At 35.9% G+C, this 21,938-nt stretch overlaps 1 protein-coding gene across 1 annotated transcript in view; it reads left to right on the forward strand.

Annotated features, from left to right (window-relative positions):
* Positions 1 to 18,871, forward strand: part of LOC114328242 (protein obstructor-E-like) — a 30,696-nt gene extending 11,825 nt beyond the window's left edge. The window contains exons 2-5 of the mRNA XM_028277033.2: positions 7,960 to 8,095; positions 11,121 to 11,257; positions 12,336 to 12,530; positions 15,576 to 18,871. Of these exons, the coding sequence (XP_028132834.1) occupies positions 7,960 to 8,095; positions 11,121 to 11,257; positions 12,336 to 12,530; positions 15,576 to 15,862 (755 nt within the window). The 3' untranslated portion in view covers positions 15,863 to 18,871. The remainder of the gene's footprint in view (positions 1 to 7,959; positions 8,096 to 11,120; positions 11,258 to 12,335; positions 12,531 to 15,575) is intronic.
* Positions 18,872 to 21,938: the final 3,067 nt, after the last annotated feature.

Below are 21,938 nucleotides of genomic sequence, written 5' to 3' on the forward strand. Positions count from 1 at the left end.
TGGTCTCCAAGGCACTTGGTGTCCAGGACGGGCCACATCTCCTGGAGTTTTGTGTTTGAAACAAAAACAGTGCAAACTCGTTACTCAGAAGTTTTTTGGGTCGCTGAATACGAATATCATATCAGCGATGGTCTCCAAGGATCCTGGTGTCCAGGATGGACTGATTTTGTATCGAATTTCCATAAGGCGTGTCTCCTCCTGGGCACCAGGTGCCTCAGAGACCATTATTGATGTGATATTCGTGTTCAGCAACTCCAATCCTGAGTTGGCTGGTATCACTCATTGGACGTACTGCTCATTTTTCGAACAGAGACATGTATGTTCCCTTAAAGTGAATCCTTTAACATCGACTTCGTCTCATCATAATTTAATAAATAATAGACAAGGTTTTTATAAGCAAAAATGTGGTTAGTTTCTATTGTTAGTTCAAAATGTTTCACTGATGATGGTCCGACTGAATCGAAAACGTTTTGAAGATTTATAATCCATTTAAATACTTTCATACCTAAGAAGTTTTTTACTTCGCTGTAAGAGAAAATGTTTAGAAACGAAATCTACCAACATTCACCAAAGATAAAGTGTTAAAACGTGGTACCAGACACGCAGAATGCAACAACAGGATCAAATTAAAGTTTGAGCGAAAGACGTATTGAAAACTTGTTATTGGATATATTGAAGAGGCCAAAAATTTGAACTGTCATACAGGAATAGATGAAGAATCTGTTACAGTTAAACCAAGGATGCGTTGATGACTTAAAAAGAAAACAGCTGAAAATGCGCGCATTATCATAACGAAAACTTCGTTTATGGTTAGCAAACATCATTTCTACACTGCGCGTCAAAGAAAACGGGCACCCCAAAAATGAGTCATTTTTGATGTCTCGTATCTCCCAAACCTGTTGTCCGATTTAAGTATTTTTTTTAATATGTTATATGAGCATAGCCTTATTCCTTAGCAATATCACTGTAATAATATTGTTGCTAAACAGGTAAGTTTTCATTGTATACTCACCATTGGCGCGCATACGGGTAATATGACAGATCATAGTACCCGTATGCAAGCCAATGGTGAATATAAAATTCTTAATTGTATGTCAAAAAACGTGCAATAACTACGTCTTAAAATCCACCAAATTTCATTTGCATATCTCAACCGGTTTTAAAGTTATAAATAAATCCTCAGTTTGTAAGAAAAAAATCAATATCCCGTATCTCGGAAACAAAGCATTTGCGGACATACGATTACAAAGAAAACTGTCATTATTTTTTAATGCAGAATTAACCCCTTAAAGTTTGTCGCACTTATTTAGAAACACCCTGTACTGAAGAACATGGCTAGTTGTTAAAGCACCTAACTTTTGTATTATCCAACATAAGCGAATGAATCCAAAAACAGAATGTTAAGAAAACCTGAGGCTATAGTTGGGTTTTAAATTCAGTATTTTATAACTGCTAGAATATTCCACATGGTGTTGCGAACTTCGAGAAAAAACACAGTTTGATTCTTACACCCAGTATACAATGACAATTTACCTGTTTAGCAACAATATTATTACAGCGATATTGTTAAAGAAAAAGGCTATAACACATTAAAACAATTACTTAAATCGGATAACAGGTTTGGGAGATACGAGATATCAAAAATGACCCATTTTTTGGGGGTGCCCGTTCTCTCTGACGCGCAGTGTATATTCGTTTTTTCGACTTTGAGGTCAGCTACCTCGAAGATGGTTCGAGATATCGAAATGCCGTTTTCTGATTTGGATTCAGGAGACAAAACTGCATCGGTAGATCGGCTACAAGTATTACAGGGGCGGCGACGCACAAACGAACCAACGAACGAATGGTTAAAAACAAAGTCTATTTAACAGCAAATATAGAACATCGCAAAAACAAACAGTAAACCCAAACAATAAACCAATGAAAAAGTAGCCTCAAACTAACAAGAAACATTAAATTAGATATTATTAGCGTGACAATGAATCTGTTTTCCTATGTGCATAAAGAAAGATAAATTCTCACGATACATCTTTAACATGATTTTAATCACACTATTGGTCATTATTATGTATAATCCTACATTGAAGAAATAAAAAAGCAAGTTGCCTTGACATTTCCGAAGATTCAACACGAAGAATCTTATGATGTGAAAGTGAACAAAACGTGAATACGCCCTCGGCGAAAAAATTATGTAACCCTTTCAAAATTTCGCTAATTTATTGCTCATATGGTTTAGATAAAGCTGAATGTACAGGGTGGTCCAAAAATAATCCATAACTTGATAAAAAAGTCGTCAAGAACAGACGAAAAAATAAAACTGACGCATGACGTCTAGATAAAAAAAGCTTAAAAATAATCCAGTAAATACACTGATCAAAACAAAAAAGGAGATATAAAGATATTCGTAGATTTGAACGAATTCTTTTTATTATTATATTATTTTTATTAAATTATATCTAAGACTTTTCACTATAAATCTAGCAAAGATTTTGTTACCGAACTGTAAACTTTCTTGTGGAAAGAAAAATAAAAAGTGATAAATGTGAAAAATTCGATTAATTTTTGTAATAATAACAGCGTTGTTAAAAATTATTTTAAAACAAAACGAATAGCGTGTATGGGCTCCTTTAACTCGCCAAACTTCTGCACAACGTCCAAGCATGCTTTCAATCACATTTCGAACAGTTTCTTGATCTAGTTGGTCCCATTCTTCCACGATAACTTCCTCAACATGTTGTAAGTTTCTTAGTGGTTGACGATCCTTCAAGCGCTTCCCGAGTGTATCCCAAATGTGTTCAATGGGATATAAATCTGGACTCCTCGATGGCCACTCCATAACCTGAATATTGTGGGTAGTAATAATGTTGCACTATCCTGGCCACGTGCGGTCTCGCATTATCTTGCTGAAGGATAAATTCTGGACCCATATTTTCAGCAAATGAGACAACATGTGGTTCAAGAACTCGTTAATGTACCGCTCTGCCGTTATTGTCCCTCGCCGAATAATTACAAGTCAGAGCGGCCATTTAAAATGATCCCAACCCAAACCATAATTGAACCTCCGCGAAAAGCCTGGGTTTCTTGAATTGTGGAATCCAAAAAGCGCTCGCCTGGTCTTCTCCAGACTCTAACACGTCCATCAACACGTCCATGATTTAAAAGAAATCTGGACTCGTTAGTGTATATCTCTGATGTTTGGGAAAAAGGGCTTAAGTCATAAAATAAAACAAAAATGAATAACCACTTTCAATTTCGTTGCAAAACGAAAATACAGCCGAACCATATTCCAGTCCAATCAGAGAGTGCTGCAAGCACCTCTACCGGTTTCGAAACTTATTAGTCTCTCATCAGGAGGCACATATGCTGCTCTCCCTGATCCAACCAAAACAAACCCCAGCGTGCAGTCCCGAATTGCAACGAACGAAATGGCATAGATGCCCTAGCGGCAACTGCTAGCAAAAGACTAAGTTTTCACTCTAATGGCATATAACATATCCCACCAGAATGAAAACAATGGGAACCTTCTCTGGTTACACCTCCGAGGCTTCTACAATTTGCAAGCCATACGGATGCTGAGACTAAGGAAGATGAGGGAATTCTACAATTTACAATTCACGTCACATCTGCTCAGCGCGGTAAAGTTCCAACGAGACTGGTTCCCTTCATACTCCACACAGAGTAAATGTAAATCAAAAATGAATAACCACTTTCAATTTCGTTGCAAAACGAAAATACAGCCGAACCATATTCCAGTCCAATCAGAGAGTGCTGCAAGCACCTCTACCGGTTTCGAAACTTATTAGTCTCTCATCAGGAGGCACATATGCTGCTCTCCCTGATCCAACCAAAACAAACCCCAGCGTGCAGTCCCGAATTGCAACGAACGAAATGGCATAGATGCCCTAGCGGCAACTGCTAGCAAAAGACTAAGTTTTCACTCTAATGGCATATAACATATCCCACCAGAATGAAAACAATGGGAACCTTCTCTGGTTACACCTCCGAGGCTTCTACAATTTGCAAGCCATACGGATGCTGAGACTAAGGAAGATGAGGGAATTCTACAATTTACAATTCACGTCACATCTGCTCAGCGCGGTAAAGTTCCAACGAGACTGGTTCCCTTCATACTCCACACAGAGTAAATGTAAATCAAAAATGAATAACCACTTTCAATTTCGTTGCAAAACGAAAATACAGCCGAACCATATTCCAGTCCAATCAGAGAGTGCTGCAAGCACCTCTACCGGTTTCGAAACTTATTAGTCTCTCATCAGGAGGCACATATGCTGCTCTCCCTGATCCAACCAAAACAAACCCCAGCGTGCAGTCCCGAATTGCAACGAACGAAATGGCATAGATGCCCTAGCGGCAACTGCTAGCAAAAGACTAAGTTTTCACTCTAATGGCATATAACATATCCCACCAGAATGAAAACAATGGGAACCTTCTCTGGTTACACCTCCGAGGCTTCTACAATTTGCAAGCCATACGGATGCTGAGACTAAGGAAGATGAGGGAATTCTACAATTTACAATTCACGTCACATCTGCTCAGCGCGGTAAAGTTCCAACGAGACTGGTTCCCTTCATACTCCACACAGAGTAAATGTAAATCAAAAATGAATAACCACTTTCAATTTCGTTGCAAAACGAAAATACAGCCGAACCATATTCCAGTCCAATCAGAGAGTGCTGCAAGCACCTCTACCGGTTTCGAAACTTATTAGTCTCTCATCAGGAGGCACATATGCTGCTCTCCCTGATCCAACCAAAACAAACCCCAGCGTGCAGTCCCGAATTGCAACGAACGAAATGGCATAGATGCCCTAGCGGCAACTGCTAGCAAAAGACTAAGTTTTCACTCTAATGGCATATAACATATCCCACCAGAATGAAAACAATGGGAACCTTCTCTGGTTACACCTCCGAGGCTTCTACAATTTGCATCCGTATGCTTCAGCATCCGTATGGCTTGCAAATTGTAGAAGCCTCGGAGGTGTAACCAGAGAAGGTTCCCATTGTTTTCATTCTGGTGGGATATGTTATATGCCATTAGAGTGAAAACTTAGTCTTTTGCTAGCAGTTGCCGCTAGGGCATCTATGCCATTTCGTTCGTTGCAATTCGGGACTGCACGCTGGGGTTTGTTTTGGTTGGATCAGGGAGAGCAGCATATGTGCCTCCTGATGAGAGACTAATAAGTTTCGAAACCGGTAGAGGTGCTTGCAGCACTCTCTGATTGGACTGGAATATGGTTCGGCTGTATTTTCGTTTTGCAACGAAATTGAAAGTGGTTATTCATTTTTGATTTACATTTACTCTGTGTGGAGTATGAAGGGAACCAGTCTCGTTGGAACTTTACCGCGCTGAGCAGATGTGACGTGAATTGTAAATTGTAGAATTCCCTCATCTTCCTTAGTCTCAGCATCCGTATGGCTTGCAAATTGTAGAAGCCTCGGAGGTGTAACCAGAGAAGGTTCCCATTGTTTTCATTCTGGTGGGATATGTTATATGCCATTAGAGTGAAAACTTAGTCTTTTGCTAGCAGTTGCCGCTAGGGCATCTATGCCATTTCGTTCGTTGCAATTCGGGACTGCACGCTGGGGTTTGTTTTGGTTGGATCAGGGAGAGCAGCATATGTGCCTCCTGATGAGAGACTAATAAGTTTCGAAACCGGTAGAGGTGCTTGCAGCACTCTCTGATTGGACTGGAATATGGTTCGGCTGTATTTTCGTTTTGCAACGAAATTGAAAGTGGTTATTCATTTTTGATTTACATTTACTCTGTGTGGAGTATGAAGGGAACCAGTCTCGTTGGAACTTTACCGCGCTGAGCAGATGTGACGTGAATTGTAAATTGTAGAATTCCCTCATCTTCCTTAGTCTCAGCATCCGTATGGCTTGCAAATTGTAGAAGCCTCGGAGGTGTAACCAGAGAAGGTTCCCATTGTTTTCATTCTGGTGGGATATGTTATATGCCATTAGAGTGAAAACTTAGTCTTTTGCTAGCAGTTGCCGCTAGGGCATCTATGCCATTTCGTTCGTTGCAATTCGGGACTGCACGCTGGGGTTTGTTTTGGTTGGATCAGGGAGAGCAGCATATGTGCCTCCTGATGAGAGACTAATAAGTTTCGAAACCGGTAGAGGTGCTTGCAGCACTCTCTGATTGGACTGGAATATGGTTCGGCTGTATTTTCGTTTTGCAACGAAATTGAAAGTGGTTATTCATTTTTGATTTACATTTACTCTGTGTGGAGTATGAAGGGAACCAGTCTCGTTGGAACTTTACCGCGCTGAGCAGATGTGACGTGAATTGTAAATTGTAGAATTCCCTCATCTTCCTTAGTCTCAGCATCCGTATGGCTTGCAAATTGTAGAAGCCTCGGAGGTGTAACCAGAGAAGGTTCCCATTGTTTTCATTCTGGTGGGATATGTTATATGCCATTAGAGTGAAAACTTAGTCTTTTTCATAAAATAAAAGTTTACAGGGGGAATACTTGAATGTTTCAAAAATTGTTATAAATCGCACATGTTACCTTTAACCAATTTAGTACAATAGTACCATTCAATGTACCATAATAAAATGATAATTATAGCAAAAAGACAATTTTCGTAGATTTTTAACATTTTAAATGCACTTAACGCCCGGTTTCATAATCACTTAAAGTGGACTTTAAATTTTAAGTTGGTACCTTTATCAATGCAATTCATATGGGTAAATGTCAACGTTAAAGTGAACTTTAGTTAATGTTCACTTTAAGTTGATTATGAAACCGGGCGTAAGACATATAGATCTTACTATTTACTGACTTAAGACCTACTGACCGCAACTTTTCTATATCTATATTTGTGTGTATCTACCATTTAAAGTGATAGTCGGAGAGATAGAAGTGGATTTTGTGCGTGATAAGTAATATGGAGAAACTATACGGGGATATGTTGAATTAGTTGTGTACATGACTTTCCCCAACGGGCGGAAACCAGAATGGGGCACGTGGGTAGTTATAAGGGGTGAAAGTAGCGGTTTTTATTATTTTTTTTGTGACGCTCATGATCGAGATAGTACACCAAAATTTGGGAATAAGTAGGTTATGATGTAACTAAGTAAAATTTCCAGGGGCGGAACGCTGGTCGACAAAGAGGTGGGGGCAGTGGGGACATAATATTCTACAAACAAGCATCTGGTTCTACGATGTGCCGGGATCAAAGGAGGTAGTCCAATCGACTTTCTTGCATTCCACCCATGTTCATGAAACAGATTACTTATCCGATTAAGTATAGTTTTAGTATTTACTCTTGTACCCGTAGCTTCTACCAACTGATTTTGTAGCGTTCGAGCAGTGGTTCGACTATCTCTGATGATCCATAGTTGTAAAAGTCAATCTTCTCTCTAGCTATAGTCGCCCTTGCACGATGCGTGTACGGTTGTCTTCTAATAACTCCATACATTTCATGTCTGGTCCAGGCTCTATTTATCGCAGCACGATTAACATTTAACATTCCTGCTGTACGGCGTCTTGAGTAACCTTCTTGAATTAAAGTTACTGCACTATCAAATTGAATCTGTATGAGATACACTCTGCGCCTTCGGGGCCTTCAAAGCACATCTAAATCCATCATTAATTCTTAACAATCTTAACGTAAATATCTTCAGAAATTCAATAACGAAATAAATGTGGTTCCAAAATGTTATCAAGTTTTGCTTTTTTATTGATTACAAGAAAAACGAAGACAAGAAACTTGCTTTTTTCTTTCATTCATACTTTTCATGTGTCTACTGGGTTGACATGCATCTACCTATAAGTTCCTGCCTAATAATATAATAAAGAATTAAAATTAAACTAAGTTAGTGGCTCCTTTTTTGTTTTGAACAGTGTATATTTCAAAAATATATTCTCCAGATTTGGAAAAAAATTAAAAATTTACATCAATTTTACATCATCGTTTGTCTTTTTTGCAGTGTATAGTCAAAACTACAGACAATCTGTATACCACAACAATCACCAATCAACTAGCCAATATTCCCATCAACTTCCACGAGGTGCTGGTTCATGTCCAGAAAAAAATGGCAGGTATCCTACAGATATGTGTGACGGGTAAGAAACAAATACATACTTCATTTTTTCTATACTTTCCAGTGTGTCGGTTAAGTGAGGGAACAATGAACAGATTTTCTGTAAGACATAATTATTCGGTTCAGTCCATTATAGCGCAACAGAGGAAAACGTGGACGATGTTTTGTAGTGATTGAGGTGAGGTTTCCATATTGAAGGTAACCGTGTGATGTCATCTCTTTTATTGAGACAATTAGCGCGTTTTCCTATCGCACTAGCTTCTTTGGTAATCCTTGGTTTATATAAAAGAATAAATTCTTTTTTTTTCTTTTTGTTTAGACATGACTCGATAACTCTATCTGTTTTTTAATGTGCCTCCAGTAAGTTGTCATTCTATCGTTTTCGTGGTATTCCCCTGATCGTCTTTATATTGGGAAATCGTCTCTCGCCGTCTTTGCTACTCTGTTTGTTGTCATTGAGCTTATAAGATTGTTCTATTCCACTTTTCTTTTTCTTACCTAGTCCTTCGTATTCTCCAATTTGCATCTTCGTCGTTTATCTGCACTTCTATTGAGCTGCGCCCCACAGTATAATACCATAAATTTTTCTAAGCGTTTTCATCTCTAATTTTTCTAGCATCCTTTTTGTTCTCTCTGTATCAGGTCGTGTTTCTGTTTTGTAAATTCTGCCTTTCATTTATTTTCCGATATTTTTATTTCTCCATATATTTTCATTCAGGCATCCTGCTCTATTCACTTGATCTTCCACTTATATTTCGAGCTTTCCGTAGCTAGATAGTGTGATGACTGTCCATCACTTGTTCTATTATCTGACTCTGGAGCTCTAATTTTCATTTTAGTGAGATTTGCTGTTATAGGTAACCATACTTGTCTTATTTGGGGAAAGTAACATTTTAAATTTTCTGGAAATTATAATAAATTGATGCAACATACGTTATCTATCATCTTCAATAGTACACACCTACTGAATAGTACTACCTACAGATTAGTACATACCTATAGTCCAGGGTAATAAGGTTTTTTCCATGACACTTGAACAGCTAGGGTACTGAAGCGTTTTTTCGACAGGTAATAGCTATAGGAGCAAATTGTAACTATTTCCTGCGTAGGATCTGGCGGCCATTTTTATTTATAAACAATTAAGTGTCAAAAAATGGCATTTTTCACTTTTTTTTAAATCAATGGAAAACAGGAAAACTTATGGTTTTTTTAGTACAAATATCTTCGAGATTATGGAAAAAGCTTTAAAATGACCTATTACAAAGTTTGATATACTCATTTATTGTTAATATAATTGCGAGAAAAGGTCGGAATTGCAAAAAAAATATTTTCGCAATAACTGTTGTAAAAATTAGTGTACAGCTTTGAAATTTTTGTCAATTAAGAGTTCTTTGGTGCTTAATATGTGATAAAAATTTCAAAGCGATTCAATCAACTGTTTAAATTTTATTCAAATTGTTTATCCCAGAGAGCATTTTTTTTGCAATAACATAAGTCAGAAGAAAATAACGTTAGAACCATTCCACAGGTGTCAAATGAAAGAGCATGAGCTATATTTTCAACTTGGTTTAAAAAAGTGAATAATAAATGCATTTATTAGTAATAAATAATTATGCAAAAGTATCGTAAATCTTTCCTTATAAACTTTTTATTTTGTTATATAAGAAATTATACATATTTATTACAATTTTTTATAAATTATGATATAGATAACATTACTTGGTAGTTGTGCACTTAAATCAGGGTAAAAAAGTTAATTTTTTTGGAAAAAGTTATTCAAAAATTTTATAAAAAAAAATTTACGATACTTTTGTATAATTATTTATTACTAATAAATGCATTTTTTATTCACTTTTTTAAACCATGTTGAAAATGTAGCTCATGCTTTTTCATTTGACACCTGTGAAATGGTTCTAAGGTCATTTTTTTCTGACTTATGTTATTGCAAAAAAAATGCTCTCTGGGATAACAATTTAAATAAAATTTAAACAATTGAATGAATCGCTTTGAAATTTTTATCACATATTAAGCACCAAAGAACCCTCATTTGACAAAAATTTCAAAGCTGTACACTAATTTTTACAACAGTTATTGAGAAATATTTTTTTTGCAATTCTGACATTTTTTCGCAATTATATTAACAATAAATGCATATATCAAACGTTGTAATACGTCATTTTAAAGCTTTTTCCATAATCTCGAAGATATTTGTACTAAAAAAATCATAAGCTTCACTGTTTTCCGTTGATTTGAAAAAAAAGGGGAAATGCCATTTTTTGACAGTTAATTGTTTATAAATAAAAATGGCCGCCAGATCCTACGCAGGAAATAGTTATAATTTGTTCCTATTACCTGTCGAAAAAACGCTTCAGTACCCTGGCATAGATAAGGTATATATAAGTAGGTAGTAGTTACAATTTGCTCTTATAGGTATTACCTGTCGAAAAAAACGCTTCAGTACCCTGGCTGCTGAAGTGTCACGAACAGGGTATATTTTTGTCTTATTACCCTGTCCTACATCGTCATACATATATGCATCGTCTGCATATCAGATTGTTTTAAGTTGTTTTTTTCTTTTTACTTTATTTATTATTTCATCCATGATCAGGTTGAACTAGAGAGGGCTCAGGGAATCCCCCTGTCTTATCCCATTGCCAGCTTCAATCGGGTCAGTAAGTTATTCTACTTTTACGTTTAATGTGTTGTTCTAGTAGATATTTTCCATCGTTTTAATTATTCCTAGAGGTAGAATTCCTCTTGTGTACAATAAATGGATAAAGTTTTAATTTTACCCTGTCAGACGCTTTATTAAGGTCCATGAAACATATACTGGGTGGTTGCATTCTTATGACTTATTCCAGCTTTCCTCGATGGTATCGTTTTCTAATATTTCATTCTTAGCAATCTATTTTTTTTCTGTCGTGGATTGCGTATTTAGTCCTTCAACTCTGATTTTTGTTGGTGTTGGTGCCGCTTTCTTAGGTGTGATGTATTTGATGATAAAACACATTCATCTAACACGTACTAACCAAAAAAATATATTGTAGTTATGTAGAATGCAACGAAGGAGTCCCAGAAGAAAAAGTTTGTCAAGACGGTCTTCTTTTCAACGCTGCAGCGGGTGTGTTCGCCTTCCCTTGCCAATATCCTATCGACGTGGACTGCTCAGGAAGAGAACAAACTCGTAAGTAAATATCACTGTTATTTCGTTTGTGACGTATTTCATAGTTGAAGAAAGCTTTTTGATTTGTTAATGGCTATCAGAAAGACTGCCCACAATATGTCTGCAACGAATACTTCAATTGCCAACTCCGATCTTCTCGACATCTTGTGTTACCCCGTCCATCCACCTCAGCTTTGGTCTACCCCGTCTTCTCATTCCCACGGGTTGCGCTGTTAGAATCTTTTTTATTCGATTCAGGGGCCCGGGCTACATGTCCTGCCCACTGCAGGCGGTTTCGCTTAATTATAGTGATAATATCTTTTCCACCAAACGTATGCTTGTAGATATTCTGCAGTTCAGTTATATCTACGCCTCCATATTCCGTTCTCACAGACCGCTCCGAATATCTTGCGTAGCACCTTTCCTTCAAAAATCGATAGAGAGGATTCATCTGTTTTAGTTAGCGTCCATGCCTCTGATCCATATGTGAGAACGGGGACTATCAATGTTCTATACAGCCTTATACGCCTAAAAACCTATATATTATTGTCCAATTATAGTTTAAGTTATCTAGATTTATGTATAGCGTTTTATAGCAGAAGCTTTTTTCTTAAACATGGCTATGTATTATCAACGTATGTAGTCTTCAAATTATTCAAGTATTTTTCTATAAACTGTCTACATATTGTCATTGGGATAATAGTGTCAAAATTTCATAAATGTCAATAGTGTCCAAATTTCATAACAGTGGAGTAAACTTGCCTGCGGTTGGACCAATTACAAACAAACATTGCGGCGCGGTAAATTTGAATTACTCCTCCTAGTTTAAAAACAAGGTATAGTCGAGTTCCATCGTTCATCCATCTCTTTCACAGAATATTTTTTTGTCTGCTCTCTGCACGGACAAGCAAAATTTCGAAAGTCGTTCCTAGTCCTAACGACTACATAATTACAGCAGTTTGAGATATATCACAGTACATAAGACAAAATATTGGAGAATTTCCCTGATGTTTGTGGTATTTATGTTTTGTTTATATTTTACCTTATATTTTGTCTTCAAGAGTTCAAGGTATGTATTAAAATCTAATTTTTGTTTAAGACCCGGCACAACCAACTGACGAATGTCCACACCAATTCGGTTACTACCGCATGGGTGACCAAGCAGACTGCGGCAAGTTCAAGAACTGTGTCGACGGAAGAGCCTACATCTTCGACTGTCCTGAAGGTTTGGCCTTCAACGGAGAGACATACAGATGCGACTGGCCAGATCAAGTATCCTCGTGCAATGCCGAAGGTAAGATAATCACATTACAACCTACAATCATCATCATCATTGGCTTTACATCCCCTAGTGGGTCTTGGCCTGTTACAGAATCAGCTTCCATTCATCCCTATCCTTCTCCTTGGTTTTCCAATTTTTAACACTTGTAAGTCGTCTTCCACCTGGTCCTTAAATCGTGCTCTAGGTCTGTCTCTTTTCCTCACTCCATCCGGTCTTAGGTTATAAATGTGTTTTGGCGGCTCCATCTCGTTCATTCTCTCTACGTGGCCTAGCCACCACAGTCTGTTTATTTTGATGGACCCACCGATACTAGGTTCACTATAAAGGCGGTAAAGCTGAAAATTACAGCGTCTACGCCATAATTCGTTGTCCTGCATGCCTTTATAAATATGTCTGCGGATTTTACGTTCAAAACAGCCTAGATATTCATCGCATTTTGAGGACGGGCTTGATAAGAGTTCTGTATATCAATATTTTCGTTATTTTTGTGATTGCTGCAAGTGCAACCTACAATACGGTTGGAAAATTTAATTAATTTATCAATCATCTATAGTGGAAGTCACAGTGGATGGCTATAGTGTACGGATATAGGATAACAGTATTGCCATTGTAAATTTTGCTACTTTTTTAACATCAGCAGGGCCAAAGTAAAAAAAAAAGTTCACAAAAGTGTAGTATTTTTCCATTTTACATTCATAAATATTTCCCAAATTATAATTATTTAATAGGAGCCGGCCCATAACGTAAGATTAAAAACTTTGACAACATTGTAGTTATTTCTGCCATATAGAAAGCATAGGTATGTTTCTGTAACCCATAATCATCAATGTGAGTAGTGAAATTCTGCAAAAAGTTTCCCCTCCTAGACTATGTTCTAAACGAATTAACTGGCTAGAATTTCAAGAAATCGTAAACACCAACCTAAATCTCAACGTAAGGCTAAAAACAGAAGAAGAAATTGAGACAGCAGTTCACGATTTCACAAATCTGATGCAAAACGCAGCCTGGAAAGCAACACCTGTAGGTACATCATAACAGAAAGACAGATGATGTTCCTAGATATATTAAGGAGTTGGTAACTGGGTAAAGCGTAGGGCACGCAGAATCTGGCATCACAAAAGAAAACCAGCGGACAAAACCAATCTCAATAGACTGACTCACAGACTACATTCAGCACTCCAAGAATCCAGAAATACATCTTTTGAATATTTCATCAAAAATCTGACTCCCAGTGATCACTCATTATGGAGAGCGACCAAAAAAATATAAAAAACCCGTCATAACAGCGTCTCTATTAAGACAGAACGATAATGCATGGGCTAGATCAAATGAGGAAAAAGCAAGAGTTTTTGTGGAACACCTTGGAAAAGTGTTTGCACCAGTAGATTTATTCGAAGATGAAGAAATAAACAGCTATTTAGATGCTCCCTGTCAACTATCACCACCTGCTAGATCAATTACTCCATCAGAAATTATGGAGGAGATAAAAAAAATCAACTCCCATAAAGCTACAAGGTTATGATCTAATAGTGGGAGAAATTCTCAAAAATTTACCCAAGAAGAGCCATCGTGTTTCTCACTACTTTATACAACCGAATTCTTCATTTTTCCTACTATCCAACGCAATGGAAATTTGCTGAAATTATCATGATCGCCAAACCTGGAAAGCCTCCAACAGAAGCTGTCTCTTAAATACCTATAAGCCTGCTGCCTATACTTTCTAAATTATTTGAGCGACTACTGCAAAGTAGAATAAATAGTATAACCTCGATTAATAATTTAATACCAAATCATCAATTTGGCTTTAGGGAAAACACACCACAACTCAGCAATGACATAGGATAGTAAATTTAATCAGAGACGGATTGGAAAACAAGAACATTTGCACTGCAACATTTCTAGATATTAAGCAAGCCTTTGATAAGGTTTGGCATCAAGGGCTGTTATACAAACTAAAAACAAATATGCCGAGTCAGATTTACTTACTTCTAAAATCATACCTTTCCAACAGACATTTCGATGTTAAAATGGAAAAAGATAATAGAAGCTACCAACTTATAAAGGCAGGAGTACCCCAAGGCAGTGTTTTGGGACCATTTTTGTACTTATTATACACTGCTGATATACCAACTACTAACGAAACAACTATCGCCATATTTGCCGATGATACAGCAATAATTGCGCTTGACCGTGATCCAGTAGTGGCCTCAAACAAGCTACAAGCACATTTAGATCGATTACAAAACTGGCTCCAAAAATAGAAAATCAAAGTAAACCACGAAAAATCGGCTCACATAACATTTACGAACATACATGTAAATTGTCCACATGTTACAATAAACCACCAAGTTATCCCATTGAAGACCGAAGTCAAATATTTAGGTATTCATCTTGATCAGAAACTAACATGGAAAGCGCACATTAAAGCTAAAAAACAACAACTCCAATTAAAAACCAGACAAATGAATTGGCTTCTTGGTAGATCACAATTATCCATAGAAAACAAACTGGCAATATACAAAATAATACTAAAACCTATATGGATCTACGGGATTGAACTATGGGGATGTACGAAACCATCAAATACCAAAATTCTGCAGACATACCAATCAAAAAATTTAAGAATCATTGCAAATGCACCCTGGTATATTTCAAACCAAACATTACTTGAGGACTTAAAAATACCATTTACAAAGGACGTAAAAGGACTGCATGCGACCAAACATAGAAAAAGAAGTATCAATCACAACAACGAGCTGATTTCCACGCTTACCAATCGTCCATTACCAGTTCGGAGACTCAAGAGACAGAGGCCAGAAGACTTGTGTGAGTGACACTTGTGTTAGTGAATAAGGTGAACCGGCACTGGCCGGCAACACCTACAAAACATTACATAATTTATCAGTTTTACTTAATACTCCTTTGTAGAGTAGATTGTAAATTTACAAGTTTCAAATCAAAAAAAAAATATCTCTGCAACACTGCCATCTGAATGTGAACTCAGTATAGTAAAGTTTTGTGCATCTTATTTACTACATATTTATTTACTCTTTCCAGCATACTTGGGCTTCACCTGTCCACAAGACGCCAAAACCCTCGGCTTAGGTTTGGGTCAAGAAGAATACCGATACTTCAGATCCCCCAATGACTGCCAAAGATATTTCATCTGCGTCGAAGGTAAACCCAGGCTGTATAACTGCGGTGAAGGACGCGCATTTAACGATTTGATCAACGCCTGTGACGGTGCCGAGAATGTCACCGGGTGTGCAGTTCCTAGTCACAATTTCGATACAAGGGTAGATGATAGAAGAGGACAGACGTATAGCAATTATTATCGGGGATGATTTATATTTATGGTAGATTTGGTACTTTTGTGATAATGTAATAGTATTTTTTTAAATCAATTTTATACTTTTTAAAAAATAGTAAAATTAAGAAAAAAGAATTTCCTTTAGTAGATTGTATACCATTAATCACAAAAAATCAAGAAAAATCCTTTATAAAAGGTATATTAATTTTAAAAAGATCCTTTCGAATTATATCCCAGAACGTTTTCGGGATAATAATACCTTCATCAGTGTCCTTTACAGATATACATGCTTTGAGCCACCACAATGTGTGGGTAAAAATCCTTTAACATAATGTAACGACTCAGGCGCAAAATAGAAAACGAGTGGTCAGTCTTACAATGTAATCTAAACAAAAAAAAAACATTTACTACAAAAAAAAATTCACAAAGATCCCAAAAGTAAAGTGTCTAAATACAAAATAATTGAATTAGTCTTATCCGCTCTGAGCTTCGCTGGTATCGCCAACTCAACTAGCGAATTACTAGTGCAACTTCGGTTGGAAATTTAAATTGTTTTAAACTAAGTATTTTCTTGACGTGTAATATTTACAACGCAAAGAAGTAATTAGATTGTAGTCGATTATTAATATCAGGAAGTACATAATTATTGATATTAATATTATTGACCATGATTATTTTATTAAGATTTTGCTTATAATTTTGAGGTTGTATCGACTGCCAATATTAGTTTCCTTATTTTCTGCTTCCGATAGTTCCACAATTATCGTGTAGATGGCGCTAGATTAATAGATTAATTATACAATATAATAATATAATGTTAAAAAAACAAAGCTTTAGTATGTATTTGAGACGTAAGTAAATTTAAGATAAAAATATATGCCACAGCTTTGGCCAACAAAACTTTTTCTATTAATGTTTTAAATTATTCACTTTCACATTTTATGTCAAATTTCCAACCGAAGTTCACTGACTTGCCACTATTGGCGCTCGCGAACTTTTAAGTATCCCCTGTACCTACGAGCTCACAGCGGATAAACACACATTGCATTGAATTTTTTTCTCACTTCGATTTTTGCAAAAAAAAATATTGAACAACGCTCAATATCAAACTGATAAAACACTTCAGAAAATGCAATAGCCACAAGGACTATTTTAAAGATAGTCACTCGCACATATTTATCTAAATAGATATTTAGTGGTGTGTAGGAACGAATATTGGCAAAACTTGTTAAAACTTTAAAATACGGCACGGAGTACCGCAGTGTGGACACCGGAGGTTTAATATGCCTTTTATAAGGTATTTCAATTGATTTTTTTAATATTTTTTTTACTACACTCACCGGCACAAAATTCCGCCACCAAAAATTTTTGATTAAGTTTGACAATCTATAACTTTATTATTTGTACTCCGATTTTCAAGATTCTTGCATCAGTTTGTAGGTAATAACGTTTGTTCAACAGTAAATGGTTTGAATTCAATTAGTGCGGTCGTAAATATTATTAAATTTATCTGACCTGGCCCATTGTTAAGACCCACCCGGAGCGATAAGCCACCGAGGTAGACAGAGTTGGTCTTTTGCAATTAACACTGACTAGACGGTACTCCCCTAATCAAGCCTAAAATAAATTTTACCTGAAACCGGGCCTTTTATACTATTATCGGTTAATCCGGGCTGTTTATAGTGGTAACTAATTGAACTTAACCATTTAGGCCGATGTCAGATTATGCGTTTTGACCGGATGCGTTTCCGCCGCATCCGGTGAAAACGCATAGTGTGACAGATCGCTCCGGTTGCGTTGGAAACGGATGCGTTTTGAGTCATCGGTACGCGCTTACAAACTGCACCAGACTAAACGCATAGTGTGACAGGTCGGTCCGGCTGCGTTGGAAACGGATGCGTTTTCACCGCATCCGGTCAAAACGCATAATGTGGCATCGGCTTTACTGTTTAACATACCATACATGTATTGATGTCGTTTGCTATTATCCCGGCAACAAAAAATGTTTGCTTAGATGGCATTATACGGGGGTGAATGGAAGCGTTGTTTTTTCTCCTAACTTTAAAAAATTCTGTGGAAAAATTGGAGCGCTGATTTTGTTTCATACTCCTTTTGTATTATCCTGGAGGTATCACTATCACTAAGGTTTTGTTTTTGAATTATCCGAATCTCTTTTCTTGTAAGAGCTGTAAATAAAAACACTGCTTTGAAGGTTTATTTAATTAAAAATATCAAACGCACTAAAATTAACAAAACAAAATTAACAACAAAACAATTCAATAGCGGGTATGTCCACCTCTTGCAGCAACGACTGCTCGCAATCTGTTTAGCATCGAATAAAGATGTGTTTTCCTTGTCTGGGGAATAGTCCGATATTCCTTTACCAGGGCCTTAACTGTATCAAATTTTCTGAAGGCCTAGGATGACGGCAAATAGCTTTTTTTTATTCATCCCATAAATGCTCAATAGGCTTGAGATCTGGGCTGCATGCGGGCCATTCTAACCTTATCAATCCAACCTCTATTTTATGAGTCAATCAGTGTTTTTATTTACAAAAAAAGGTACAGCTCTTACAAGAAAAAAAATATTCGGATAATTTAAAAAACAAAATGTTGGTGATGCCTCCGGGATAATATGACAGGACTATGAAACAAAATCTTTTTGTTATCGGAATAATAGGTACCAAATAATACCAATACATGCACCTACAAACTGGTGCAAGAATGTTGAATATCGGAGGAGAAATACTTAATAAAGTTATAAATTGTCAAAATTAATCAAAAATTTTGGGTGGCGGAATTTTGTGCCGGTGAGTGTATATTTCATAAATTTTTGTATATATGTATGTATGTTATCATAATCGAAGAAATAACTTCAAGAATTAGGTTATTTATTGTTAAAGAGAAAATACACAAAGGGAAAGAGTCAAAAATTATAAATTTATCCGTACAACGAATAAATTACATATTGTTGAATTAACACAGCTAAGTACCGAAATAGGTTTAAATATTGTACATAAATTAAATAAAGCACTAAGTAAGTATATTGTTATTTAATTTTTTGGTTTGAATTTTTATTCAAGAAAGGGATTTTAGAAATTTCAGTTGAAATAACTCTAAAAGAACTTAGGATATATTTAAGAGAAAAAAGAGTAACTTTTATATGGGGACACCACGAATGAGCTTAACATTGCCAACAAATAAAATGCTTCTAAGGGCGACAATGAGGAAGTGATATGGAGTGTACACATCAATGCATTTTTTCGCAAACCAATGTGATACAAGTGTGGGATTACGACAAGAAGACACTCAAGCATATCTCTACAGTATACATACAGGAAACTAGCCAAAAAGAAACAAAGGTACTTTGTACTACAAACAAGCTAGCCAAAGGTATGGTATTCACCAGAAGACGAAGATCGCATTAGTTGAAAATACAAACACAACTTCATGAAAGATGAACCTAATTCCTCCAAAATGGAAGATATAACTAAAATAATTAATATAAACACATGTTGAAACCACAAAACAATAGATACAAAACTACCTTCCCAATGCGATAAGAATAAAGGACCCTAAAATATTCTCGTGGGTCCCTCAGATCCGCCAAGCGACCCATCGCCTCACCTGCCAGGTTGCTCCTGGGCCTCGGATTGGGGCCACGCGCATCTCACCCAGCTCCGCTGATCGTCGGGCCTCAGTTGTGGTCACAGCAGACCACAAAGTTGTGGGGGTGTGCTGTGGTTGTGGTTGGAGCTTGGAGGCTTGCAGAGGTGCAAAACTTTGTCTATTGACACCAAATGTAATAACATTCTTACATAGATTAAGTAAAACTCATGAACTAAGTTTCATGACTCCAAGACATTCAACAGTTATTGCATATGAAGGGTACAGGGGGAAAGAGGAGGAATGTCACTTTTGTTGAATTTTTCAGGAGAGCATTTTCAAAGTTATAAGACTAATATTAATTATATATGTTTTGTTATATATCGTAATTTTTTTAACTCATATGTTCAGTATGTTTACTCATTGGTTTAAAAATTTTCATGTGATTTGGACACAGGATACTACTTTGGACACCACATTGTAATAAATACCTAAGAAATTACACTTGTAAGAAATACACTTTTGCTGATTAACAGGGGGGAATGTCATGGCTTACATCATACTCTTGTTTTAATGCATAGTGAATTTATTAAAAAAAAAAACAACAAAAATAAAAGGAAAATACAAAGCAACACACGAAAACAATGTGTAACAATAAAAGCGTTTTAACTTATTTCTGCGTGATTCACAACTGACATTCCCCCTTCTTCTCCTATACAGGGTGAGGCAAATAAAGGGCCTATTAGAAATATCTGGAGAACTAAAGGCAACAGAATCATGAAAATTGGAATAAAGGGATTTTGAAGGATGATCTATTAAATGAAAATATTTTCATCTCTTTGCAACTTCCGGTTATACCGGAAGTTGTTTATAACTTCGTTTTTTTAAATGGGACACGTATATTTTTACATTTTTGGATTCTCTTTGATGTCTTCTTTCTTAAAATATCAGGTTTTGTAATATTATACAGGGTATTTTAAAAGATAATTAAGATTTTTTATTAATTTCGTAGCAAAATTAACACCCTGTAGAATTGTAGTAGTTTGACATCTAAAACTCTACTTACGTTCAAATGATTTTTAATACACTCTGCTATTGTTAAGAATCATTAGTATAGCTAAATTTTTAATTTTAGTATACAGGGTTGGTCGAAACTCGGAATGAGTATTTTCTGAGTTTTCTTAAATGGAACACCCTGTATTTTAGTATTGTAATGAAATTATATTTTATGGTACTTTTTTATTTCTTAAGCATTCCCTATACCTAACTGCTTTAATTTGTGCTTAATTGTTAATCGAACCAACAATCTTAACTACGTAGGTATTTTGATAGCTAAACCATTATTGGTAATTTTGAGGACCAGTCTGGATTAATATGTATTTATTTCTGAAAAATTATTTGGGATTGAGTATTTTCACGGCCAACCTAATAAAATTTTACGTATTTTTTGTTGCAATTAATGTTTAGCTTGATTCACCAATAACTCACAAATTAAAGCAGTTAGGTATAGGGAATGCTTAAGAAATAAAAAAGTACTATAAAATATCATTTCACTACAATACAAAAATACGGGGTGTTCTATTTAAGAAAACTCAGAAAATACTCATTCCGAGTTTCGACCAACCCTGTATACTAAAATTAAAAATTTAGCTATACTAATGATTCTTAACAATAGTAGAGTATATTAAAAATCATTTGAACATAAGTATAGTTTTAGATGTCAAACTACTACAATTCTACAGGGTGTGAATGTTGCTACGAAATTAATAAAAAAACGTAATTATCTTTTAAAATACCCTGTATAATATTACAAAACCTCATATTTTAAGAAAGAAGACATCGAAGAGAATCCAAAAATGTAAAAATATACAGGGTGTCCCATTTAAAAAAATGAAGTTATAAGCAAGAGATGAAAATATTTTCATTTAATAGATCATCCTTCAAAACCCCTTTATTCCAATTTTCATGATTCTGTTGCCTTTAGTTCTCGAGATATTTCTAATAGGCCAGTTATCTGCCTCACCCTATATAGGTATTTTATTATTCGTGATATCTCATTACACATCCCCTTTTTAACCAGTGTTATTTACGTATAGTTAAGTACAGAATATAACTTATCTAATGAATTATTAAAACAAAAATGAAAATTTCTGGCATTCCTCCTTTTTCCCCTGTACCAGTCATATACAAACAAAGAATGACAAGATTTCGACCTGACAGGTTCTTCGTAACTAATCAATGTTAATAACTTATATTTGTATTCATCAGGCAGTATTTCTTAGATTTTCATAGAATATCTAGGTTTATCAGTCTCTAGTGAAATGGAGGAGCGTAAAAATAGTAGGTATTCATTCCCACCTAATTTTCATGTTTCATTTAAGCAGGGTTGGCAGGTTTAAACCAACATGCTTAAAACTTTGGTTCATGCTTAAAACCTTGGTTTAAACTAACTGGTTTTTTAAGAAAAAAAGCCTGGTTTTTTGTTGAACCTTTAAACTGCTGTTT

The sequence above is a fragment of the Diabrotica virgifera genome, chromosome 8 (genome assembly GCF_917563875.1).
Source record: "Diabrotica virgifera virgifera chromosome 8, PGI_DIABVI_V3a".
In the NCBI taxonomy this organism is placed as follows: Eukaryota; Metazoa; Arthropoda; class Insecta; order Coleoptera; family Chrysomelidae; genus Diabrotica; species Diabrotica virgifera.